Source organism: Pithys albifrons, chromosome 1 (genome assembly GCF_047495875.1).
Source record: "Pithys albifrons albifrons isolate INPA30051 chromosome 1, PitAlb_v1, whole genome shotgun sequence".
NCBI lineage: Eukaryota > Metazoa > Chordata > Aves > Passeriformes > Thamnophilidae > Pithys > Pithys albifrons.
In genome coordinates, this window is record NC_092458.1 from 65,279,637 (window position 1) to 65,307,077 (window position 27,441).

The window sequence follows — 27,441 nt, forward strand, 5'->3', positions numbered from 1 at the left end:
TTTTATCATATATGGCGACTTTTAAACTACCGGGTATGTTGTCTGCCCGTTATTTGCCACAACACGATTTTCTAAACAACCCCTGAAAATATTAGGCACCCAACTTCTTGTCAGATAGGGTTACAGGTGGCATGCAGATGAACTGGTAATAAAGATACTGGATTTTCACTTTCAAGTTCTAGAAAAGTATTATCCAGGATGCAAGGACTTTGGATGCTCACGAAAGCAGCTTAAGTATGTTAAGCATTTCTGTATCAGGATATTCAAGCACCTAAATACTTGAAGAAGTCTATTTTCTAATTCAAAATTGAAAATGTATTATCAGGAATATTTATCATGTCAAGTAGTGACAGGAAAACCCATCAACTTGCACACATCCACATCCACACCCACACCCACACTCACATACACACACCCCTCCCTTAGTGTTTGGATAACCTATCAGCTTGTTCTGAAGTTAGAAGCTGCATCCTCAGCGGGTCACACTGGTCTCAATAGATTTTTAAGCTCTGTGATTCCTCTGAAACAGACAAGCACTGTTTCAGGGGACCAAATCCTCTCCATATACACTCAGGAGGGGTCAAAATCTAACAGAGCTGAATGTTACTCAACTATGAAGCAAAGCTTTATCAGAAATTGCTGCGCCACTGTACGTAGAAAGGGAGTAGGGGCAAAATACTCATATATTGCCTCTTCCACCCAGGGACACTCAGGACTCTGAATGTGTTCACCTCTCCCTGCCCTTTGGAACAGGGAGGACCTGAAAGGCAGCATCTAACATATAGAAAGGATATAGTCTTAAGCTGTACGAGGGGAGGTTTAGGTTGGACATTAGGAAGAATTTCTTCACAGAAAGGGTAATTAGACATTGTACTGGACTGCCCAGGGAGGTGGTGGAGTCACTGTCCTTGGGGATGTTTAAGGAAAGACTGGATGTGGCACTTGGTGCCATGGTGTAGTTGACATGGTGGTGCTCGGTCACAGGTTGAACTCAATGATCCCAGAGGTCTTTTCCAACCTAATTGATTCTGTCATTCCATAACCGAAATCAAGTTCTGTGTACCTGCCATACCTCCCTATGGAATGCAGGAGGTTAAAGCCTAATCATCGCAGAGAATGGGGTCATAAGCAAACAGCTAGAGCTAGACAGCTAGGAAGCAACAGGACATTTGTTACAGAGGATTGTGGCACTGGACACAGAGAAGAGAGCCAGTGATCTGTAGTGTTAGTACATTTAACATGTGTTGCTACCCCGCAGCACGGCGGGGAGACACCAATAACAACGCGACAGCCGGCTCTACACAGAGACTTCCTAGCGCACTAAAGCACTGGCACTGCCCCTACCAGGTCCTTATCCCTCCTCCTCCTCCCGCAATCCAGACTTTCCGCCCGCGCCTTTCCGCCCCTCCACCCCGCCCCGGCCCCGCCCCTGGGGCGGGCGGCGTCCGCCGTCGCCATGGGAACGGCCCCGCGTCACCCCGTGCGGCGCCGCCGATTGGTACGAATTGTTCGAGAAGGCACCGAGGGCGGAAGCGGAAGCCGCACGTGGAGCCGGTGAGTGGCTGCCGCAGTTTCTGGAAACTTCGCCTCATTGTCATATTTAAAGCGGCGGCGGCGCTGCCGCCTTCTCTCCCCTCCCCTCGCCGCCCGCCCGCGCACGGGGCTGGGGCCGGCGGCCGCAGCAGCGCCGGGAGCCAGCCGAGCAGAGACGGGACTTCCCCCTGGCGCCGGGGCCATGGCCGTGGTGGGCTTTGACCTGGGCTTCCAGAGCTGCTACATCGCCGTGGCGCGGGCCGGCGGCATCGAGACCGTCGCCAACGAGTTCAGCGACCGGTGCACGCCGTGAGTGAGGGACGCAGGGCCGGGGGCGGGGACGGGCGCGGCTCTGTGCCCGGCGGAGTGCCCGAGGGGGTGGAAGGTGCTGGAAGTTTCCCGGTGGGGTGTGGAGGGTTTGCCCGCTGTGTGGGGCCAGCGCGTTCCCCGCCGCTCGCCGCCTCCGTGGGAGTCCTCGGGGGGGTACGAGGGGCAGGTGCGGTGCGGCGGGACCGGGCGGCGACCCCCTGTGCCCTCTCTGTCCCCCACCCCGCCCCGATGTGTGCCCCCCACGTCCCGACCCGACCCCTGAGTGCCGCCGTGCCCCGCCGACTCCGGCTCGCCGTGTGCCCCTTTGCCTCCCTGGCCAGAGCCGGTCCCGGGACGCCGGGCCGGGGATGGAGGGCGGTGTGGAGGAGGCTCCCGGATCGCGGAGCGGCGGGCGGCGAGCGTCTGAGCGGCAGGAGAATCCCCGTTGTGGCAGCCTGGATTACGCGGGACGTGGCGGGAACACACTCGCACACCTGCGGTCGGGTGGATTCTGCCAACTAATGTAGAGTAGCTTTCCTTTAGTCGGAGGTCGGGCATAGAAAGCCTCTGGCTTGAAGCGGAGTTAGCTGTAAAGTTAGAAGGAGCCGTGCATGGATGGGTAGGGTGTAGTCTGAATGCAAGCTCTGAATTGTGATCATCCTGTTTCAGCGTTTGGATAAGCCATTGTGATAAGTCCTGGATTTAAGCCAAGGCTTTTAGATGGATAAAAGTCTTGCTGGAGGTTTTTACGGCAAGCTGGAAGAATGGCACTTCAACGGAAAGACTTGGGTGTTTTATTTGCAGTACTAGAAAACGTATCGGTGGCTGTTCTGTCATGTTTGTTTTCAGTACTGAGTTAATTAGCTGGTTGTTCTTTCCAGATCGGTGGTTTCATTTGGATCCAAAAACAGAGCTATTGGTGTTGCGGCTAAAAACCAGGTAGGTAATTTCCTGTTAAAATACCAGTGTAAAAAGAGTTGGCTGGGTGCAGTTAAAAAGAAACAGCTTCATTTTCCTTGTTGAGCCTTTTATTTTAGAAATGCTGCACTGTGGTGCCATGCCTTCTTCAGAGAAATGTAGGATGCTTTTGCTAGAATGTACCGTTTTCTTTTTCATTTTTGTAATATGTTTTGATTGAACGTGTTGCTTCTCTGACAGCTTAAGGTCATTGGGTTTCTTTTCCTATTGGTTGTATGAAGGATTTTCTTTGCATTTGAAGGAAAACACTTTAAATGTTGTATGTAATTTTGTAGAGCTAGATGTGAGGGGAGAGGTTTGGCTCAAATTCTTAAAGCTATTTAGGTACCTTATTACCTTTAGATTCACTGTACAGTAAATATCTCTGGTTTTGAAGGTATAAGTCCTTATTTTTAGGGGTTTGGGGATTTTTGTTTGAGGTGCTCTGAAAGATTGAATGTATTCTTCATTTAAGTAGTATTTTCAATTTAGAAGAAGAGCTTAATTCCAACAAGTCTCAGAATAATGAAATGTAATGGTTAAGTAAAACCTTAGGTATTGTATGTTGTTGCATAACTGCTGCCAGTGGAGATCAAGTGTGCAGCCTCTGCTGGCCTGTGCGTATCTCTCATGTAGGAAAAGGACTGCAGTGGGTTTCCATGGAGAGAGCACTAAAGGAGGCTTTTTTTCCACTGTAATATCTCCTCTCTTAATTTTGAATAGTCAAGGTAATATAAATAGCCTACATGTTCACAAGCACATGTACAGTCTCGCTTGCAGGTTAACATTTGCAGTAATAAAGTAAATACATAAAGTTTATTTCTTCATTAAGTTTCATTTGAGCATTGCTTTTGTTTAGTTGACTGCTTTGACTGTTACAGGTCAGAAACTAGTATGATTCATCAGTGTGCAAAAATGAGTTGCTTGCCCAAATGGCATAGACCTGAATCTATGTACTCTCAACCATGTCTGAGTGCTGTTAGATTATTCCAGTAAGTGCATGAAGGAAGCTGAAAGTGAGGCAGATTCCATCTCTCAGATTGCATTTACAAGTATGTATTTGAAGTGATGAACACCTGTGACTTCAGTTACCTTCAAATTAACCTGTGTGATGTTACTACATTGAGACTATGTTTGGTTGTCCTAGCAGTCAAAGCTAAATATTTTTGCTAGAAGAAAAGAATATGATACTTAAAATGATAAAAGGTAATGGATAATTATTACTCTTGCTGTAAGTGGTCCAGTTGGTGACCTGAGATGTTTTGTTTCTTTGGTAAGGGGTGAAGTTTCTTTACATGGACAACTGAGAGATGTGTTTTTGGTGTTGTGGAGTGTAGTCACTGCCTGAATCAAGGAGTACAATGGTGCTTTTTGTTTGAATGAGTTTCCTAGTTTAAACAAAAACAAAAAAATGGCAATCAAAACAAAGCAAACCAGCAAAAAAAATCCCACAAAATATAAGAAAAAAACCCCCAAATTTTTGACTGAAGACTTCTACAATGTGATTATGTGTGAGAGCGCCCAAAGGTGCTCTCTTTAACATTTAGGAAGCTACTGCTGGAACAAATTTTCAGAGAATATCTGTTACCTTTAGATAGGTCTGGAAGCATTGGAAATGAGGACAGTATGTTAGTTAACAGACCATAATTCTCAGCTTTCTTAATTGTGACTAAGCTGGAAGATATTAAAACATGCTACACACCTAATGGCATACAATTAGGCTAAAAATATCTGAAGATTGTTCTCTTAGAAAAGACTTTGAGGTTAATTCTAAATTAGGCTGTAAAAGCTACCGAAGTGTTTGTGCTTCTCTGTCCACTACATAGTAATAATTCTTTCTACATTCTTCAGCAATACAGCTGTGAATTACGTAGCATTCAAGTACTCTGAAGCTGTGGCTATAGAAATAAATGAAACCATGCTGGGAAACAATCTTGGACACAAGAACCTAAATACTCGGTCACATTGAAGTACTGGAATAGTTCCTGGCATGATTTTTGGCCTGTGCTAACTCGTGCTCTTACTATTAATTGCTGAGCACTGTTTGGTGATGAGAATAAACCCAGGATGATTCTCAGTAGGGAATGCAAATGTGACATCTTTCCACACACTCAGACTGTCTGGAAGTTACTGCTTGTTAGTAGGAGTATGGCCTCCTTTTTTGCCAGGGAGCTTTTCTGTGGGAGAACTGTCCTAGTTGTGTAGTTTTTCTAATATAAGATGTAGCTCAAATTCTTCCATTTCATGACAAAAAATTTTACATGCAACAAGGAACTGATGCTTTCCCTTGAGAGTAGTGAATGTTAAAAATCTTCCTTAGTATGCTCAGCATTTGAGTTGTTGTTATGCAGTCTGTGCCTCCCTAAATCTATCCTGCAGAGAACAATACACTTTTACAAGTTCTCTCCAATAGAATAGAATTAATTTTTATGCTGAGTTACTTGCAGTATCTCTTTTAGGCCAGTCTGGTTATCCAGTTTCTGTTGTGCTTTGCATTCCTGGTAATGAATGCTTCTTTAGGTCACTGACATTTGTGGCAAGCTTGCACTGAAGTTTAGCATATACTTTAAGCTGATGTTGTTACCAAAAAAAAGAATTTCAAATATTTTGGTGTTGTCTGTACACTGTATTCTTCAATCCAGTGGAAGAACTTGAGTTGCTGCTAGGTGAACATGGACAAGGAAATGATGTGATCCAAAAGTAGCTCAAGAACAGGAAAAAAGTAAGCATTGAAATGTATGGGCACTATTAAGCTTGACACTTTGTAACTACAACATTGTTTGTGCTTAATATAATGAGGTTTAAAGTGGAGGTAGGGTAGCTGGGGTTGGACTGCCAATTTGCAAACATTGCAACTACCTGTGAAGCTGCTTTCTGTCTTTAGTCATTTTAATTTCATCTAAATTCTGTCACTCTGTTGCCAAGGTGAGTGGCTCTGGCATGATCAGCAGCTGAGTGCTCCAGTGCTGTGCTCAGGATGGGTTTCCTGAACTCGGGGAAAGTCACAGGGAACCAAGAGTTGCCAGGAGCCTGCGGCTCGAGTGTCAGTGGCTGATGGGACTCAAGTGGGGCCAGGAGCAACAATAGTCTCTCCCAAATATAAAATAAGCCCTTAGGGAGCAGTTGTGACCAGGGCGTGGTGCAGCAGTTTGCAGGGAAGGTGCCGAGGCAGTGCCAGCTCCTCCAGGGAGCAACGGTATCCACCTGGCACAAAGCCATGGCCATGCTGAGCTCCACGCCCAGCACCACTGACACAGCTGCCCAGACAGCTCTGGCAGGAACATGCTGCCACCCAGGTGCCACCTGCTCTTGTGCCAGTGCCAGGTGGCTGCTGTGAGCACAGCTGTGGGAGTGTGCCCAGGTAGAGGAACTCTTCCACTTGGTGCCAGAGTTCTGTGAGGAGGTGAGTAGGTTGATGGGTGAATGTGAGAGAGAGAGATGAAATACTGGAATTGCACCCTGCCTTCCCTGGGACAGGCCTGGGAGGCAGACAGGACACGTGATACAGAGGATTCCTTACCTTCCTCTCCACCTGTATGAACACAGTGACTTAAAGGGATGGGGGCAATGGTGACAAGTTCCTGGCCAGCACAGCAGGGACATCTCCTCTGTGACTGCCCCACCTCCCCAGGTGCCCTGGCTTAGTGGGTGTGAGGCTCTGCAAGTGGAACTGAACAATAATGAGGACAGAGGTTTATCCTGCATGGAACTGTCACCCAGGTTCAGTCAGTTTATGTCAAAACTGCTCCTATAAAAAAAAAAGGAGTCAGCTGTAGGAGACTCCCTTCTGAAGGGAACAAAAGGCCCAGTATGCTGGCTGGAACCACTTTTTAAAGAACTCTGCTGCCTCCCTGGGGTCAAAGTTCCTACCCTGGTATGGCCCTCAGATTATTATCCATTATTGTTTTTCCAGGTTGACAGTGATGAGGTTGCATCAGGAAGTCCAGGAACAATCAGGAGAGACTTTGGGGCCTTGGGATGACTGGTTAATGGGTCAGGAGCGCAGGTAGTGATGTGTTCTCCTCTATCCTTCCAGTTTCAGAAAATGATGAGGGAAGAAACAGGAAGAGCCAGCTGACCAATACCTGGCTTTGAGCCTGGTGTCACTGGTAGAGTTTGGTAGCTTTGGTTGTAGATCCAAAGGTTGTAGGTTCCCTGTTTACATGACAACAGGGCTGCTGGGAACAGGTGGGGTACACCTGTCTCAGAGGGGGAACAGGATCTTTGCCCAGGAGTTAGCAGGGGTCATTGAGAGAGATTTAAACTAGATTTGGAAGGGGAGAGGAATAAAAACAGGTTCACTAGAGATAAGTCTGGGAGCACTGATGTTTGAGGGACAGTGTGCTAGTGAGGTCCTTCAGTCTGCTGTCTCAGTGGAGGGAGGGGATGGAGATCCATGTAGCAGCAATGACACAAGGGTTGTTATTGACGTGCTGGAAACTGCAGAAGCTCCTGAGAATGGTCGTGCAGGAATTGAGCCTTCTTCCCCACAAAAAGTGGCAGGATCAATAACCCAACTGAAGGTGCATCTACATCAGTGCCTGCAGCACAGGCAACAAAGAGGAGGAGCTGGATGCTGTTGTGCAGCAGTAAAACTGACAGTTGGCATCATGGAAACTTGATGAAACATGACTGGCACAACTGGAGTGTACTCTTAGTCAGCTAAAATCATTCTGGACAGCCAGACAGTGGTGGTGAATAGAGCTAATTCCAGCTGGTGTCTGGTCACTAGTGGTGTTTCCCAAGGCTCAGTATTGGGGCCAGCCCTATTTAATATCTTAATCAATGACCTGGATGGGGGTATTGATTGCACCCTCAGTCAGTGTAGAGGTGAGGCCACGTTGGGTGGGAGTGTCATTTCCTGGAGATTAGGGATGGCTCTGCAGAGGAACCTGCACATACTGGATTGAAGGGCTGAGACCAGTTGTATGAGAGTCCCATAAGGCCAAGTGATGGGTCCTGCAACTGGGTCACAACACCCCTTACAGCACTACAAACTGGGAGAAGAGTGACTGGAAAGCTGCCTGGTGGAAAAGGACCTGGGGATGCTGATCAACAGCGGCTGGACATGAGTCAGCAGTGTGCCCAGGTGGCCAAGAAAGCCTGTGGCATCCTGGCCTGTATCAGGAATAGTGTGGGCAGCAGGACCAGGGCAGTGATTGTCTCCCTGCACTTGGCACTGGTGAGGCCATACCTTGAATCTTCTATTCAGTTCTGGCCCCTCAGTTCAGAAAGGACATTGAAGTTCTACAGTGTGTCCAGAGAAGGTCAATGGGAGCTGGTGAAGGGTCTGGAGCTGAAGCCTTACGAGGCTTATGATCTGGGAAAGCTGGGATTGTTTAGCCTGGAAAAAAGGAGGCTCTGGGGAGACCTTGTCACTCTCTACAGCTGCCTGAAAGGAGGTTGTAGCCAGGTGGAGGCCAGTCTCTTCTCCCAAGAAGCAAGCTATAGGACAAGATGAAATGGCCGCAATTTGCATTGCAGGAGGTTTAGGTTGGATATTACGAAAAATTTTCTCACCAAAAGGGTTGTCAATTATTTGAACAGACTGTCCAGGAAAATGGTGGGGTAACTATACCTGGTGGTATTTAAAAGGTGTGTGGATGTGGCATTTGGGTACATCAGTGGACTTGACTGTGTTAGGTAAATGGTTGGACTCAATGATCTGGAAGGCTTTTTCCAACCTAAATGGTTCTCTGATTCTAAATTAGTTGACTAAAGCAGTAGGCCCTGTAGATCATGTTGTTGCTCACCTGACTGCATCAAGGTTTGAGATGCTTTTATAATTCTTAATGAATAACGTTCTGCAAGTCTCTAACTCATATAGTCTTTTGTAGTAATGAGCTGATAAAAAGTAACGGACTGTAATTACTGGTGTTAAAAGAAACAGCTGTGACAAGGGAGGGAGTGGTTGTCTGAAAACTTGACCTGTGCGTGAGGTCAGAGAGAACAGGGCTGAACATTGCAGGCTGATAAAGAGTGGATTTCTAAATATCCTGTATTTCTTTACAGCAAATTACCCATGCCCACAACACTGTATCTAACTTCAAGAGATTCCATGGCCGTGCATTTAATGATCCTTTTGTTCAGAAGGAAAAAGAAAAGTTGAGCTATGATTTAGTTCCTATGAAGAATGGTGGAGTTGGAGTAAAGGTAAATTTGCAGTGTATCTTTCTGGATGTAGTACCTAAATCTGAAATCTTGTATTTCAGCACCTAGTCATGAAAATACTGTTTTCATTTAGTTACCCTAAAGGTTTTTTTAGTCTTTCTGTTAAATAAGTACTCTTGTATGAATAGGCAGCATTGTCTTTAAATAGTGGATGTTAACTATCAAATTAAGGCTCATTTACAAATAATTGCTGAAATGCAAGCTTCTCTGTTGGTGAATTGCACATCCAGCTCAAACATTCTGGCAGAAAAACTGCTAAGATAATTACAAGGCCGTGTGGATTTACTTCAAAGTATTATTAACCTTTCTGCCACTCTTGTGTGGAGTGTGTTGCAGCAGTCTAATTATGTGTTTACAAATTGAAAAGTTAGAACTTTTCTTTACAATAAATGCTGTAAATGAGTGACATCTTTAGTGGACTGCCTGGAGTAAGTTACAAACAGATGTCAAAAACCATTTTGTACCACATTGCAGCTTGGGGTCTTCCTTACACCTCAAGGAGTTTGCTGATACAATGTCATCTTTCCTGCAGTTAATAACATTGTATCCATTTACAGATTGTATATAAAATTTTTTATAATTAAGCCCTGCTGGCATAACAGATAATTTTACTTCTTTAATGAAGAGCCCGGCTTGAACTAGTGCCTCAAAACTTCCAGATCTATCACTCCTAGGTAATTAATAGATCACAGGGGAGTTTATGCATCAGAAAGAATTCTGACTAGAAAAGTGACCAGGCTTTACAAAAGAGTAGGTACTTTTTCTTCTGCTGTTTTTGACTTGTGAGTCTAACAGATAAATTCAAACATAAATTAGTTCCTTTTCATTAGAGGGTGTAGGAGACACTATATGAGAAAGTCTAATATTGGGAGAACCCTGTAACTTGGTATTTCTCCTATTTTTCTCAGTTTGTTTGGAGAGCAAATTAGTGCTTTTTTTCTACGGTTAAAAACTTTGAATAATTGACTCAGTAACATTCAGTTTAAACATGGGATATTTAGAGAACAATTTTTCTTTTAAAACCAAAATCCTTTATTTTCCCCCAAATTGTTCTGATGGGAATAAAAGGCATGTGGTGCTTCCAAGAATCAGTTGTAATATGTTCCTTCACTTCATCATTGCCAGGTATTCTATAGCACAGGAAAAAAAGGTGACTCAATATGGTAAGAAAGCAATAAATAAACTTTTTTGCTGAGCTTCATCTTAAACCTTTAATTGTTTTATGTGCAGAGGTGAACTGTTGTGGTTTTCCTTTCAGAGACTCTTCACATGTTTGAACAGAAGGATAAAAATGCTGAGAGAAAATAGCCAGCAAGTAGTTCTGGGCCTTTTTTTTGCGTTTGGCAGTAGTTTGAAAATTGATGACTCTTTATTTTTTTACTTAATGATGTGAGACCATGTCTAGCTTTACTCATGTTTTGAACTTGTGTTAGTTTTGACCATTTCGTAGCCATTTCCTTCATCTATAGAGTTGATACAGGTCTTTGTCTTTTAAGACTCTGAGAATGGAATTTTTGCTTCTGTAAACACTCAATTGGGAAATTAAATTGTCAAGTGAAGTTCTATAATGAAATAAATAAGCATGTCAGGATTAGCCAGCAGTGTATCAAAAAACTTCAAATAATTTTTCCTTCAGTTGAAATAATGGTATTATTTTACCTATTCTATCCAGGTCATGTACATGGATGAGGAGCACATCTTCAGTGTGGAGCAGATTTCAGCAATGCTATTGACTAAACTAAAGGAGACTGCAGAGAGTAACCTGAAAAAGCCAGTAACAGACTGTGTTATTTCTGTAAGTAATTGTAGTGCACAGGAACATATGTCTTTTAACTTCAGCTATCGAGGGCATTTTGTTTCTTTTCATGTAGAGTGAAAAAGAACTCTGCTAAGCACTTACAAAGGCATTAATCCTAACTAGCTTTAGAGCTTTTGACTTAAAGAAATCCCAGGGCTGCTTCCATATTCCTGACCCTGACTTGCTTTGTGAACTCATTCTCTTGGAAATGTCTGAACCTTTCAACCCAGAATGTTTCTGGGATCCAGCTATATACCCTTTTACTACAGTTTGTTTCCATGACTAAGCATCCTAATTACTCATTAAAGTAAATACATATGTTTGTGGTTTTTTCCTTAAATTTAAAACAATTTGATAACTTTAATAAACAATTTCCTTTGTTTACCAAAGTTTGCCTTCTGGCAGCTGAAAACCTCAGTTTCTGTCCTGTTTAAGTTCATCCTTTCAGCAAGTTTTGGTTTTTGTTTGGTTTGCTGGGTTTTTTTTGTTGTTTTTTTTTTTTGTTTTGACTGCACAGAAAATGGCCTCAGATCAATAACAGTCATTCCATTGCAAAGCCCTGAGTGTAAAATAACACCTGCCTCTGTTCTCAATGACTCTTGGAACAAGTCTATCTCATGTTGCATCTAAGAATATTTAGCTCTGTTATTATTAGAAACGTTTATTCTCCAGTCATTACCTGGAAAGTTAGTTCTTCGTGTGTCCCTGAGGACATCAGAAGTTGCTGTCCAGAGTCAATGCTGGAGAACTGTATAAAATTTTTAGCAACATATTCCTTCAGAATTTCTTACCACTTCTTGCCCAAAGTAATTTCAGCCAAAATAAATTCACTTTGTTATCCCTTATTTCTTTGCATCTCTTACATCTGTAATACTGCTGTATGTTTTTAGTTCCCTCTTTACTTTTTTAGACAGGAGTGCAACTGCTAATTCTGATTAATGTATTCCATGTCTCTATAATACCCAGTTTCACATATTAGGCCAGTACTTAAGGTTCTTAGCAAATAATTCATTTGTTTCTTGCTAGTGTGTGCTCATGTAAACTAGCTGATAGTCATTTAATTCCATCTTTGGTTGAATAGAATATTAGGAGTCTCAATCAGTATGGTAGTTGCATTTTAGAGGCTTGCAGTGAGCAAGTGTGTTCCTCAAAGAGAAAGAATAGATACAATTTTTAAATTAATGCTTTCAAATAAACAGTTTGTGTCATTTTCTGGAAATAACTTCTTATTCTTACCTGCTCTTTTCAGGTTCCATCATTTTTCACAGATGCTGAAAGGAGGTCCCTTCTAGATGCAGCTCAGATTGTTGGCTTAAATTGTCTTAGATTAATGAATGACATGACAGCAGGTAAGTAGGATAAAAGAGTGGTTTCTGTAAAGGACAGGTGGGATAGAGGGTACATGTGCTTACTTCACAAAAAGGGGCTTACTTGAAAAATTGAACATGAGACAGAAACATTTGAAAAACTTACTGCTTTTTTTTGGTTTAGTGTCTTCTATGTGAAGGGGTAGACAAGATCAAGCTCCAGTGATAGTTTTCTTCCTGAGCACTAATTGAGGAGTCACTGCATATGCCTGAAGTGCTTGTTCATTTAGTTTACTGCCCAGACACGCAGTGGTGGGATTTAGACACTCTGAAAGTTCTCTGGTTAGCATCACCACCTCATAACTTCCAAAGCTTTTTTCAATATAACTGGTTTTAAAACACATACATGTGTGGCTCTGCTGACTATTTGTACAATTCTGAGAAAACCTTCCTGCCTGGGAGATACTCATTGTAAATATGAAACTTTGTTTTGGATCTTGTTAAAATGCTCCATGCTTTTGATTACTATGCAAAGCAAAAAGTCCAACTAAACACTTAGAGAGCATATACACGACTGAGGGAGGATGTTCTGCTTCTCAGATCCTGCAACTTAATAGAATAAAGTTTCCATGAAGGTAAGACCTTGTGTAGGTGTATATCTGGATTTGTATTGATGCTTCTGATCCTATAGCTTAATATTCGTAGGGATGTGATGGTATGCCATTGGAAACTCACTAGAGGTTGCCTGGATAATATCTGACACTTCTTTTGCAGTGGCTCTGAATTACGGAATTTATAAACAAGACCTTCCAGCTCCTGAGGAGAAGCCACGGATAGTTGTGTTTGTTGATATGGGACATTCTGCATTTCAAGTATCAGCCTGTGCATTCAACAAGAGTAAACTGAAGGTAGTAAGATTAAACAAAACTAAAATATTTATGAGATATTAGAATTAAGTAGCCTGCAAACCTGCCTTGTTCTTAAATTCTGAAATAAATTAGTACATGGAAAGTGTCAATGAGCCAAAAGATGGTTTACATCAGTGTCCTTCATTTCATTAGGATAGTTTCAAACAGGCTGTAAATTACTTGCAATTCACAAATGTAATATATATAATACAACTACTATAATTTAGTTTGTTTTATCTAAATGAATGTGTGTATTGATGAAAATTTCAAATAGTTAGGGCCGTCACCTAGTTACGTAGTCTTGCTCCTGTCATAAAAGTGAAGAGCAGCTTTTGGTTGCTGTGGTTGAATAAAGTACTGTTGAATAAAGCCTGTGCCTTGGAAGATAGGCTGACCTGTCCCCTGCTGTTTTTTGAAGCAAAGGCTTACTCATATTGGAAGATTGCTATTCCTTTGGATTTTACTGAGTGTAAGACTAAATAATTGTGTTCTTTCAAACCAGGTACTTGGCACAGCATTTGACCCTTTCCTAGGTGGGAGAAACTTTGATGGAAAGCTAGTAGATTACTTCTGTGCAGAGATAAAATCGAAGTACAAACTAGATCCAAAATCCAAAGTTCGAGCTCTTCTTCGTCTGTATCAGGAATGCGAGAAACTGAAGAAACTAATGAGTTCAAATAGCACAGACATTCCCCTAAATATTGAGTGTTTCATGAACGATACTGATGTATCTGGAAAAATGAACAGGTGGGTTCTGTGCTTTGGTGGCCATATTTTTTTAAAGGAGTATTTCTTTCCATGTTGGAAAAAAAATTACTGTGCTAAAATTAAGCATAAGTGCTGAATACCTGTGGTATTTTTGTATTGCTAGAATAGCTAAGGCTGTGAAATGGAGTGTTCAGCTACCTGAGTAATGTTTCAGTGCAATAATGTGTGCATAAGAAGCTTGAATTTTTTGTAGAATGACATGTTCTTAAAGCCACGGATTGGTGCATGCAAACCAGGAGATTGGGCTGCATATTTAGGCCTTCTGCATATTTTAGGTAACCCAAATCTCATATACTGCTCTTAAGATAGCAATAATTGAAGCTTTATTCCTTTTCTGTTCTTGCTGTACTGTGGATATTGGTAGAGAAATAGAGGACAGAAACAGTGCTTATGATGGATGACTTGATTATGGCCCAAGTGTAAATGAAGTCTATCTTTCTATCTCTTGTACGTGGTCACAAGGCATGACTTCATTTGTTAGTTCTGAGGGGATTTTTTGTTGGGTTTTTTTGTTATTTTTTAGTTCCTTCCCGTGTTTAGGCAAGGGTTTCATTGTAAAGGAAGTATTAGTGTTTTCTGATTTCTTCTCTGTAATCTCTGCTGACAGCCAAATATACAGCAGCTGCCCAAATGATACCTTTATCTTAAATAACTAGATCGATAATGGCTTAGGAAAATCTGTAAGCAGCTGTTCGTGTACTCCCTTGTCTACAGTTGCCACTTCAGCCTACTCACAGAGGTTCAGCTTTTGAAGTCTATTTGCAGTGTAACCACCAAACCTAGTCAGCATCACTTTGGAAACAAGAATACCTGGAAATTTTAGTGGTGGGATGAGCACTCTTTAATTAATTCTTGTTTTATCCTTAGGTCACAATTTGAAGAATTGTGTGCTGACTTGCTGCAAAGGATAGAGTTGCCTCTGCTTTCATTAATGGAACAAGCACAACTGAAAGTGGAAGATGTAACTGCTGTTGAGATTGTGGGAGGAGCAACCCGCATTCCCGCTGTCAAAGAAAGGATTGCTAAATTCTTTGGCAAAGATGTCAGTACAACACTGAATGCAGATGAAGCCATAGCTAGGGGCTGTGCTTTGCAGGTATAGTACTGGAAACACTTAATGAACAGAAGTTATATTTCTTGAGAACACTTCCGTGAAGAATTAGCCAAGCAGTATTGAAAATTGGTGAAAGTAATCCATCTTAAAATATGCAAGGGAACATGTGTTCACTGGGTCTTTTTATGGGGCTTTGCCATTTAAAAAGTCCAGAGTACTCCTCTGGTGCAGTACTTTATTGAACATGCTGATGCTGGGTGTATTCTGTAAGCAGTCTGCTCAACTCCTCAAAAGAACAGGCTCTAGGGATCTGTAATGGAAACGATTTTAAGTTGTTGTCGAGCTGAAAGATACGTTTTAACAACAAGGTGTGGGAAGTATCTATGGATATCTCAAACTACTGCAAGTTTAACTTTTCTGATATCCAATTTCCATCAATGTGAAACAGACTTTTATTCTGGCTCCCTCCCACTTTTACAATTCCCAACCAGTGAATTACATTTTACAAACAAACCACCCATTGTGTTCTTTCCTTTCTCCTTTAACTTATTATCTTATTTCACCCTCTTTTCTTTGACTTTTTTATTTTCCCATCTCACTGCTTGCTTTCCATTACTAGCAATCAGTTGTGTTCAGGGAAGGGAGGAGGATCCTTAAGATACACAGCACTTCTTTTAGGACTAAGCAATGCAGCATTTCAATTCTTTACAGATCTGGTATGTGCTTACACTGTTACCTTTGTTCACAGACTACAGTAAGAATGAGGCCAAAAGGTCTGCTAAGACAGAGTATAAACACTTCTGTAGATTTCTGTTCTCTTATCATACTGTATTGAAATCAAGCAGTTTGCTGAGTTCTGATTCAATAAAGTCAACATACCTCTCTTGTTTGTCTTGGCCAGTGGAGTAGAAGGGCTAACCAACTTTATTGCATGTCTTTTGTTTTTAGTGTGCCATTCTTTCTCCAGCTTTTAAAGTGAGAGAGTTCTCTGTGACAGATGCAACACCTTTTCCAATATCTCTGTTGTGGAACACTGAAGCTGAGGACACTGAAGGGTAGGTAGCTCACACTACAGTTGTGTGAAGCTTTTGACCTTCATAACTCAAGGATAATGTTCTTGCTTGCATTTAAATTAGAATCTTGACATTCTGATGCAGAAAACGCATAGACCATGTACCCAGGCATGGCTGACAGTGGAGATTATGTAAAGACATGGGTAGAAATTTTAACCATAGTTCCTCATATGTTAAACTACAAAGATTTTTTTAAAAGATGGTGAGTAAATGAGCTAGCAATTAATATGTTACCTTGTATTGCCTTTATGTGGTTGTCAGGCTTTAGAATACAAAATTAACTAGAACAATGGCTGGATCCTGATCCCACTTTGCCTTCTGGCTTTTTTTTTAACACAGTGTGTTTCCAATACCTGTCTGAGATTCTTTTCTTGGTAGTAATATTATGCACTGTGTGAATATTGTGAGCTTTGGTGGATGCTGTTTATCTGACTGAAGCAAGAATTTAACTTCGAACAAGAACCTAACTTTTGTAAGAGCAATTACTTGCAGTTGCCGCGTGTTAAGACTGACATCTCTGCTACTAACTGTGCCACGCCTGTGGGAAATGCAGTTGCTGTCTTGGATGTAAAGAACTCCAACTTTTGGAAAACTTATAGTTTTACAGGGGCCTATTCTTACCTTTTTCATGGTCTTTGTAATTCAGCCTTTTCTTTCTATGTCTGTTTTCTGTGGAGATGCAGAACCTAATTGTTCTGTGACATCCTTCTGAGGGTAGCCTTTGGGATCACATTGTAGGTAAAGCTCACTTTCTCACATTTAGGTTATTAGAGGAGATCTACAGTTAGGAGACAAAATTTGGTTGGGAATTAGAGTCAAACTGGCATAACAGTGGACAGACCTTAAGAGAAAGAACATGAAGTAGTGCTGGTTGTCTCTCTGTCGTATCAAGGAATGAATAATAATCTGGTGTCAGCATTCTCAACTGAACCATGGAAAGTAAATGAGTAAGGAATTAACAGGCTGTAATTAGCCCTTTGAGACTGAGGAAGGGTGCAAATTATGATTCAAATGGCTCTGTTCCAAGCTCAAAATAATGTCTTTGCAGAAAACAAATTTTGGAGGTCTGCCAATAATCTGCCGCTGCTACCCTACATCTAAACTTCCTTGCTTCTGAGATTAAAAGTTAGTGGAATAGAATATTATAGTTGAAAAACATTAGTCTTTTTCCCTTAGAGTACAGTAGTGAAATATCTTTATTGGAACTGTTCAGAAGGCTAAATGTGTCAAAATACGTTGATGTTCCTCTGAAGAATTCTGACTTTATATCAAAGCCTTACAGCTTAAATACTCTTCTAAAAATGGTATTTTTTCCTTAATTACAGAGTTCACGAAGTCTTCAGCAGAAATCATGCAGCACCTTTCTCAAAGGTTCTTACGTTCTATAGGAAAGGTCCATTTGAGTTAGAAGCTTTTTATTCTGATCCTAATGGAGTACCATATCCTGAGGCAAAAATTGGTAAGTAATTGTCCTGGAAAGGGTGTTGTCTCTTGTTGTTTTGATCTTAAATCAGTTCTGTAACTGTGTGTGTTAGTGTGGTTATATGACATGTATTTAGGTTTTTGTCCCAAGGACTTAATTTTCAATTCTCCTATTTCATAGTCACTGAATTGGTATTTTTTATTTTTCTACCTTCTAAAGTTGCTTTACCATGATGGGGAATGAATGCCTAGGACTAGAATGGGGCTATCACTGCAAAAGATAACTTTATAACTTTTTAAATCTTCTTTTCTGCTTATCATTAAAGCAAGCTAGGAATAATCACAAAATATTTTCTGCATATAAAAAAGCACATCTTGAATAACTAGTTGTTTTTTCTTACACCTTCAGGGCTTGACATAATACTGAGTAGTTTTTAATCAAGGCTGCCTGAAATAGAGGCAGCTACAAGACTACAGTATTGATTTGCCTACATAACATTTCTAAGCAGCTCTTTCATACTTTTTGACAAATTGCAACACTTGACAGTGTCAACACTTACAGAGAGGTTACAATGTACTTAGAAACTGAGATTGTAATGTTAAAGACAGGCCAATTAAATAACTGCTCTTGAATTCCAAACATGCAATTAAATCTTGTATGTTTGCATACCATATGTTTTGGAAACCAGCACAACAGAGAGGGACTTTTTGCAAGGGCAGGCAGGGACAGGACAAGGGGGAATGGCTTTAAACTGCAAGAGGGCAGCTTTAGATTATGTATTATGAAAAATTCCTTGCTGTGAGGGTGGCGAAGCACTGAAACAGGTTTCCTAAAGAAGTTGTGAATGTCCCATCTGTGGAGGTGTTCAAGGCCAGGTTGGACTGGGGCCCTGAGCCTTGAGCAACTTGGGCTGGTGAAAAATGTCCCTGCCTATGGCAGGGGCATTAGAACTAGATGATCTTCAAGGTCCCTTCCAACCCAGGTCACACCATGATTCTATTATAATATTTTGAAGTTATAGAAACATCAGACTTCCTTTTATGTTAACTCCTACTGTGAAGACTGATGGTGGGATTTGTGAGTGTTCAGTTTATATGGCTTTAACAAAAAGGAAGCTGTTTAACTGCTATTGTGAAAACTGGTAAGAAGAGATTGGTTTCAGCTCACTTGCTGATTAATTTGTTGCTCAGAACAGAATTACAAGTAGTACTTAATGGGTTAGTTAATAGTTCTAATGAGAGTACCAAAAGAGAGGATGGGTCACACAACTCCATTATTACTGAATTTACAAGACAGAGGATTATGTTCCTTAGCTTGTAAAATAAGCAGGTAAAAGCTTGTGTGCTGTAGTTCAGTTCTATTGCTGAAGGAGTGGTGTATACAACTCTGTGTATGATGAAATCAGGAAACTTGTACTTTGCAGATAAATGAGCATCATAGTCTCCAGATCATTCTTTTGCTAATACACATATAACCATGTAGTAGGCAGAAAAAGTGTCTGCTGTTAATGTCAAGGATGTCTGATTTTTCATTTACTGTTAAAAACTCGTTGTCTGTCTATTAGTTTCACAATGCTTGTTTCAAATATTACAGTAGTTCCAGAACAATTAGATTCTGCCTTGGAATAAAAGGTAATGGCAGGTTTGCATGGATATTATAGCAGCTGAAAAGAATGGGTCCAGAAATACTGCTTCTGTGTTAGGCTGTAACTTGTATGAAAAGGACGCCATGTAACGTTGGCATTAGACTAAGTCTTTGTGTAGTTTTCTTCCAACCCACTACTAACACAGACACCACCAGGTTTTTTGTATTTATTGTGTTTTAGTAGTGTCAGGAGAACCTGTGCTATCTCATGAAAATAATGGTAATCCCTTTTGATTTGTAAACTGAAGTTGGCTGAAAAGCTGTATACTTTGGGTTTGGTTGTCTGTGGGGTTTCTTTTTCTGGTACTATTCATTTCAGTTTGGGAACGCTTTGCTGAAATTTAGGAAACATGTCTGTGAAAAAGGGAGGTGTTTTGCTGGCTCTGTAATATTACCTATTTAATATCACTGTGTGAGTATTGATTCTTTTGGTTTTAGGGAGGTATGTTATCCAGAATGTGTCAGCCCAGAAAGATGGAGAGAAGTCTAAAGTCAAAGTGAAAGTCCGTGTCAATACTCATGGCATTTTCAGTGTGTCCACTGCATCTATGGTCGAACCAGTTAAAAGTGAAGACTGTGAAGATGTCAGTGTTGAGACTGAAGTGGAATCTCAGGACCAGAGGCCTGTTGACATCTTTAGTGATGTAAGTTGACTTTTCTTGTGTGTGAATCTCCTTACTGAACAAAGTGTGTTCTGCTGTTACATACTCTGGAACTAAAATACTTCTAAGCAAAAGAAGATTAGTTTTAAGATGTGCCCAGCTGTCAGAAAATGCCTTTATAAGAACAGGAGTCAATTTGTGCTATCTTAAAAGTGTGTGGATTCCAAAATCAGTTATTGGGCAAAATGCCAAATAGCAGCAGGTGGGTTGCTTGAGGGTGGGGTTGCTTAGAGCTGCCATAGTTATCAAACTATTCCAAATAGGAAAACTTGATTTCGGTTGTTAATCACCTGTGCTCTTTGTGTTAAAAGGATTTGTATGTAATTCTTTGTATTAGTAAAGTTTTTTGAAACTTTTTTTGAAAGGGGAAACTGAATTGTTTTCTACAGCATTGAAGGAAAAGGGAACAGTGGGGAATAATTCACATTGTTACAGTTTACTTGATGTTTTAACAGCTTTCTGAAAATCATTAAAAAGACTTAAAATTACTCAATAAATTAAAAGCCACTTTTTGTAAGAGGAAGTGGTAGCATGTGCACACATGCACACGAGTACCATGCTGCAAGCCTGGCACTGGTAACACTTTCATGAAGTCCTTCTGAACCTGCACCTAGTCTGTATCTCCGTTAGTTAAAGCGTGTGTCTTTCTAAGTGTGCACAGAATGCTGTGTAGGGCACTTGGTACAGTACGTGTGTCAGAAGTGAAGTGCCCTATAGTTAAATGCGAGTGCACATACCTTCTACATCCTTTGTGCCTGGGCTTTCATTTCAGAAAAATATCCAGCAAGAGAACAGTGAGGCTGGAACACAGTCCCAGGTACAAACTGATGGTCAGCAAACGTCACAGTCTCCCCCTTCATCAGAACCTCCCTCTGAAGAAAACAAAATCCCAGATGTCAAGAAAGTGAGTGACCCTTTAACTCTGTTGAAAATGTTATGCTCTATAATGGTGGCTTTTAAAATGGTAAAATATTCCAGGAATAAGTAAGGAACTTGGTGGTCAGAACCTTTTTTCATTTTCATATATTTATTATTATGAAAAATAATGCCTATATCTTGTGATGATTTTTGTAGAGAGTTTACAAAAGGATTCCTGTAAGAAGTCTCTGTACCACTTCCCTGTCTTCATGCAGTGTTGTACAACTAGTTTGTTTGGGTTGCAGACTTTCAATTTAACAGCTGTTAGAGGCCAATCTTAGTAGGCCTGCTGAGAAAAGTTGGGATCAGGAATTCATAAACCTAAAAGAAAATAATCTATGTGAAAAACATATTGCCTGCATGTTACTGCTGATGGTTTGTGGTTTTTCATCTGTACAAGATGAGAAACACTTTGGGCTAAAATCTTAACCATTGTCAGCATCATCAGTGAAGTGCTAAGCTACAGATGGACACTTCTGGAAAACCTGCAAACGCATGATATGTCTGAGAAACATCCTTCCTGTAGCTCAGTACTTACTGCCTGAGAAACAGACTGTAAGGAGAGTAGCATAGGAGGTGGAATCCCCAAAAGGAAAGTGTTTCAGGAGTATATTTTGAAGATTCTGAAAGAGCACAGAAAAACCTGTGTGTTCTTCCTCTGAATGTTTGTTTCATCATTGTGCTACTTCATCAGAAGGAAGTCAGGAAAATTATCTTATTTTTCTTTTCTAACTCAGACAAATGAGAAGAAAGGTGATCAGCCCCCAGAAGCCAAAAAACCCAAGATAAAAGTGAAGAATGTGGAACTACCCATTGAAGCTAACTTGGTTTGGCAGTTAGGAAAAGATCTACTCAATATGTATATTGAAACAGAGGTGAGTTAGTGTGGTTTGGACTGCTTTCTTGTGTGCAGTTACTAAGCATTCATCTGCTTTTCAAGGCAACCTCTGTTCTTTTACTGTAACCTCGGAGTGTGAACTCAGTTTACAGTGAGCCAATATACAGTCTGACTTGTAACACACAATTGACAAATATTTATCAGAAAAATTGAAGTGTTGTTTATAACAATTAGTATCAGAGCAGTGATCTGTGAATGACATCACAGATTGATATAATCTGTTCTAATCCAGAGAAGTGCAACCCATTTCTTCAAATGAATCTACTGCATAGCATTAAGTCCAACAGTTAAGTGAGCCAAAGCCTCTGGGAGTTTTTACTGGAGTTGTACTCTGTAGAATCCTGTTTGAACACTGGTATTTTTTAATTAAAATGTTTTCTGTGGTCATACAGGGAAAGATGATTATGCAAGATAAACTGGAGAAAGAAAGAAATGATGCAAAGAATGCAGTGGAGGAATATGTGTACGAGTTCAGGGACAAGTTGTCTGGACCGTATGAAAAGTTTGTTTGTGAAAAGGTAGGTTATGGTTTCAGAAACTTCTTTGAATATACACTTTTACCAAATACCTGTCTTCTATATGTTAAGATTGCTCAAAGTCACCCTGGAAATAGCTGCAAACCCACACCTTGTTTGAATGATGGCAGCATCTGATCCAGAATTAAGATTTAGGCTTTGCAAGTACCTAGCCCTGAAAATAAATTTTGCCACCAATGGAGTAATTTTTTGTTTCCAAGCAAAGTTGGTGACTAGAAGGTGACTGTGTTGCTGTATGCATAACCAAAACTGTGAATTAGAGCTGCACCCCAAGCATTGGCCTAATCAAGGACAAAAGGCTGTAAATGTGTTGTAGATCATGTGTGTTTCTTGGTTAAGAAGCTGGTGTGGCTTAAGTGACTTAATGAGGCAAAAGCAGCAGTAGAAATGTAATTTTTGTATTGTAGGCTCAGAATTAATGTGTATATTTGCCAGTGTCCTGTTACTGCAAGACCAACAGTCAATTGGTGTGTATTTTGATGTTTGATGTGCTGAATTCTATTGCCACATAGGATCTGCAGGGATTCTCTGCGCTCCTAACAGAGACAGAAGGCTGGCTGTATGAAGAGGGTGAGGACGAAGCAAAGCAGGTGTACATAGAGAAATTAGAGGATCTAAAGGTAGGTCTGTTAATATGCCCAAAAAGCAAAATTCCCAAAATACTGCACAAAGCAACATTAATGAACGTTAATGAATCACATAAACACATAGGAACTGCTTTTTCTAGAAATTAGGTACTCCAATTGAAATGCGCTATCAAGAAGCAGAGGAACGACCAAAGCTATTGGAAGAATTGGGACACAGGCTCCAGTATTATGCTACAATAGCTGGGGAATTCAGAAATAAAGTAAGTGGCCTTGGAGTACTTTTTTTTTAACCACAGTGTTTCAGTGAGACTCATTGGCTGGAAGGGCTTCAAATTCACTCTCAGATGAGCTGCAATGTGCTGCTATAGAGGTCACAAATTTAACATCACAAATGTTTCCCAGTACTCCAAAAAGCCCACACATTGTGTCATGTTCAGTTGCTTGATACTTCTGGATGTTTTCAGGCTAAAGAGAACATTACAAAGAGCACAGCGGTTAGACTCGTGGTCTTACTCTCGACCTTTTAAAAGCTAATCTGACTCATTTTAGAAATGTGCTCCTCTTCCAGTTCTTTCAGGAATGAGAATTATTGTATGGTGAGAAGCATTAGAGTAAAAACCTACTGGTGGGTATAGTAAAAGATCCAATTTTATTGGTGTTTAGGGTTTGTTTTTTTCTTTAGTTTTTTTTCAGTGGTATCTGTAAATTACTTAAGTATTCCTGCCTGAAAATTTGCTCAACAGGGCATCTAACAACACTCAAACTAATTGAGTTAGAGAGTTGCATCAGAAACAATTATGGCCTCACAGCTAGAGATTACAAAATTGTCATTCAGTGAAATAATTAGTAGTGTAGCACAGTCTTTAACTAGATAGTTGAAAAGAGTGTATTTAAAATTTGTTTTTATTTAAGAATTCTAAATACAGATTCGTAGGTTGTGTTGCTGGGTAGGTCCTTCTCCTGCTACCAGTTAGTTGTCTAACTGTGGCATTGCAGGCAATGCTGAAGTTAAACTCTGATCCTTTCTGTGTACATCAGAATCACACTGTCTAAATTACCTGGGACCCAGGTGGTCCCTCCAGGAGGGGAGGGGATTCTTTTTTTTCCTCAGTCTTACTAGGAACATTAAATTTTATTGCATGACCTCTTTGTGAAGCTTCTACACCCTCTGTGAATTCTTGTTTGTTGGGCAAAAGAAGCTTTATTTATCTGTATTTCTCTTTGTCTCTTGCTGTAGCAGATCTTGCTTGTGGCTAACCTGTAGTTATTTTGACCATCAGTAAAGATTTATAAGTTGTAAATAATTGAGATATCCTTGTTGGCATAACTTGATCACAGTAAACTTGACATTTTTAACTAATATAAAATGTTTGTATTTGGGCAGGATGAGAAATACATCCATATTGATGAAATGGAAATGATGAAAGTAGAGAAGTGTGTTGGTGAAGTGGTAGAGTGGATGAATAATGCTGTGAGTGCACAGGCTAAGAAGAGCTTAGATCAGGATCCAGCTGTGCATTCAAGTGAAATTAAGGCAAAGCTACAGGTAAGTACTGTAAGAAACAGTTGGTGCTAAAGCTAGACTGGTATCTTGTCCCATTTGTCTCCCCTAGTTTCATCTTACTGCTCTACTGTTCTTGAAAGGTAGAAAGTATGGAGAGAAGGAGGTGGAGTAGAAAGCAGAGGAGCTCCAGTATACTGTATACAGTTCTGTGGAGTTAATTGGTATTTTGTGTTTCTCAGTCACCTTAAAAACTCATATTGTTTTTCAGTGTTTTACTGGTAGGCAAAAACAAAATTGAAACAAAACCCATGTGAAGTCCAAAATATGAAGCTGAAATTTGTTCACAGAACATCAGAAAGTATACCAGTTAATTTATATCAGGATACAGTAAGTACTCATCAATTTGGACTCAGGAGAAGCAAATACAAAACCAAGTTTGAAACAGTTGTTTGGGCACAGGTCTTTTCACACTGGTGAACCTTGTGGTTTCTTATTACCTATTCTGACCACATCTTTTCTTTTAGGAGTTAAACAATGTCTGTGAGCCTGTTGTGACACAACCAAAACCAAAAGTTGACTCTCCTAAGGAAGAAAACCCATTAAATGAACGGAGTGATTATAAAGCTGAAGACATGGGAGATGATGACAAAAGTTCTGAAATGCCTCAGCAAAATGGTGAATGTCATCCAAGTGATCAAAACACCATTAACATGGACTTGGACTAAACCACTGCACTTGCAGCAAGTTATTTCATCCCATGACAGAAAATGTTTTGGCTGTCCAATGTGATGGGGGTGGGAATGCATTGTTTTGGAAACTATTTATATTTCTTTTCTTAAGACTTGTCTGGGATATGTTGTGTTATGGGAGGAAGAATAGTTATAGTGTTGGTCATGACTATCCTAAAAGGAAAATTGCCTTGGTAACTTTCAGATTCCTGTGGAATTGTGAGTTCATACTAAGCTTCTGTGCAGTATTTAACCATTTGCATCACTAAAGATGAAAAGAAGCCCTTGCTCTGAAATGTACTGCTCCTTCAAAAGGTTGTAATCAAAACACTTTTGTAGATGCCAAGGTAGTTTTCTTTTGTCTGGACATCTAATTGGGTATGTCAGAAAAAGCCAGTGTCTGTCTCGTTTGTAAGGACTTCCCAGAAGAAATCCTTCTGTTGTGAGGTTTTTGATTGTTGCAGTCCAAAGTACTTTTCAGGTAATAAGACGGTGAAATGTGTTAGTAGCATGCAGAAACGCTGACGTTTCATCTCTTGCTAAAGAATACATTTTTCATGTGGAGTTACATAAAATGAAGGAAATGCTAATTCTGTTAGTGTTATTGTGAAGCTTTTTAATGAGCTTTGAAATAAAGTTCATTTTCCTGGTACCTCCTGGCCTCTTGAGTTTAACTGTTTCCAGTGCTGCTGCTGTTAAGTGTTGCCCTTGTCATGGTTTGACAGGACATTGCGTTGTTCCTCTGCACGAGTCATAAAAAGGCTTAAAACTCTCACACTGCATGGATCAGTTGTGCAGCGAGTCTGTGCCCCAAGGGCTGGACACACCTGAAAGGACCTGGAACACATGTTAAGCCATAGGACAGCAGTTGTAACACAGAACTCTATAGCTCAGAAACTGTTAATATGCAGTTCAGAGTTGAATACTTCAGGCAGGCTCTGCCTTTTGTTACAGACTAAACTGAAACAGCAAAATGAGATTTTTCAGCCTGTTGTGCTGAGCAAGTGGCTCTGATTAGACCTTGGTAAAGGTTTTAAAAACTAAGAATTCCTCTCAAGTGAATCTGTGTAGTCTATGGAAGATAATTTTTTAAGTACTTGGAGCCCAATTTCCTGTGCTGACTATAAGCAACTGGATTATCAAAATGCAGATTCCTGCTACTGGTTGCTTTGAGCTGCCTGTTCTTCACTTCTGTTCCATTAGGCAACTGCATACAGTTGGAAACAATAGGAATATTTTGATTGTTCCCTTTCCTTTTCCTAGAGCTAAGGAATAGAAAGTCAAACCAAACTTCAAAACTGTGTTTCAAGTGTGGAAGAGTACTTTTATGTTGGAACCAGTAGAGTGGTATCATCAAGGGTTAAGTTTTATTAATAGACTAATCTTGCTTGCTTAGATTATTGCTGAACTGAAAATTATGATTCTAGCACCATAAAAGATACGGACTTACATTGCAAAATCAGCAGGAACCTTAGCTTTATCAGAGGAAAATTTTGTAGAGACATTTGAAGCAGAATTCTATCAGAACAACTAGCCCTGAATCTACAAAAAGAAGCTTTTCTGGCTTTGATGGATTGCTGGGTATTCAGTAAGCTCTATAGAAGGTACTGCTCTAATTTTCCTCTAATGAACCATCATAAAAAGTCTGCACTGAGAACAGACAAATCCAGGGTGGGATTTTGTTTTTCAGATTTCTGCAACATTAGCTATTTCATAGCAGTTAATGGTGTGGTAAGTGATTAATCCCTTATGATTAAGTGACTTATTTAAATTTTTACAGTGCTTATGCTTTACTTTGAGGGGGGAAGAATGAAAGGAAGAATAAATCAGTGATTCAACTTTTCCTTCTCTATCCTCCCCCCAGTTTAATGAGTTTAATGACCTTGCTTTCTAATTTATGTTTTAACAGACATATGAAAATCATGTGTGCATGTTTCACTCTGATCTCTGCATCAGTCACAGTGAGGTGAGGAGGTTCAGGATGGCGGTTTCCTTCATGCTGCAACGTACCAGGAGAACACTTGACCCTACAAGGCAGAGATTACTGGCCAGTTTAATTTCACTGGCACTGGGGAACAGTGGCTCTAATGTATTACTGACTAAGTAACTGCATGAGGGTTTGACTCTTCTTTTGGAAATAAAAAAAAGAACTTTATTCCTTTAAAGAAAGCTTTTGCAATTCTTTTCATAAAGGACTTTGGATGGGGTGTGTTGTTACATATAACGTGCTTCTTGAAGTTCACAGTTTTATTGTGGTCTTTACAACTGTTTTGCTATAGTAGCACTACTAATAGGGAGAATTTACATCAGTATTCAGGGTGTTTTAATTTTGCAGATGTGGCTTTTTTTTCAAACTGTGTTCTGAGATTCTTGGGACTCCTTTCAAATAACACAGAAAAGCATCTATTGAATATAAGCATTTATTTCTTATTCAGAAATATGTGTGAAGTATTCAAGACAGTCAAATCCCCACTAAAAATATTTAAGGTGAAGTGAATGGAAAGCACTCAAAAAGGACTTAATCCGATTGCCTTATTGGGTCATTATTAACCCAAGTTACATATATAAATATTCCTGTACAGCCTCTATCTTCCTCACATAACAGACTTGTGGGTTAACTCTGTCTTTAAAATAAAGTTTATAAGCTCACGACATACATCAAA

At 40.4% G+C, this 27,441-nt stretch overlaps 1 protein-coding gene across 2 annotated transcripts; it reads left to right on the forward strand.

The window, feature by feature from the left end:
- The first annotated feature begins 1,550 nt into the window (after positions 1 to 1,550).
- On the forward strand, positions 1,551 to 25,430 carry HSPH1 (heat shock protein family H (Hsp110) member 1). Of its 2 annotated transcripts, XM_071553067.1 has the most exons (18): positions 1,551 to 1,842; positions 2,724 to 2,781; positions 8,812 to 8,952; positions 10,643 to 10,765; positions 12,018 to 12,117; positions 12,850 to 12,983; positions 13,486 to 13,730; positions 14,619 to 14,847; positions 15,754 to 15,860; positions 17,204 to 17,337; positions 19,384 to 19,589; positions 20,380 to 20,511; positions 21,263 to 21,400; positions 21,816 to 21,941; positions 22,472 to 22,579; positions 22,687 to 22,806; positions 23,931 to 24,092; positions 24,575 to 25,430. In XM_071553067.1, exons 1-18 carry the CDS (start codon positions 1,736 to 1,738, stop codon positions 24,773 to 24,775), a joined length of 2,571 nt encoding a protein of 856 aa, XP_071409168.1. In that variant the 5' UTR covers positions 1,551 to 1,735; the 3' UTR covers positions 24,776 to 25,430. The 2 variants fall into 2 exon arrangements, with proteins under 2 accessions (XP_071409168.1, XP_071409174.1); XM_071553073.1 differs by lacking the exon at positions 20,380 to 20,511.
- Positions 25,431 to 27,441: the final 2,011 nt, after the last annotated feature.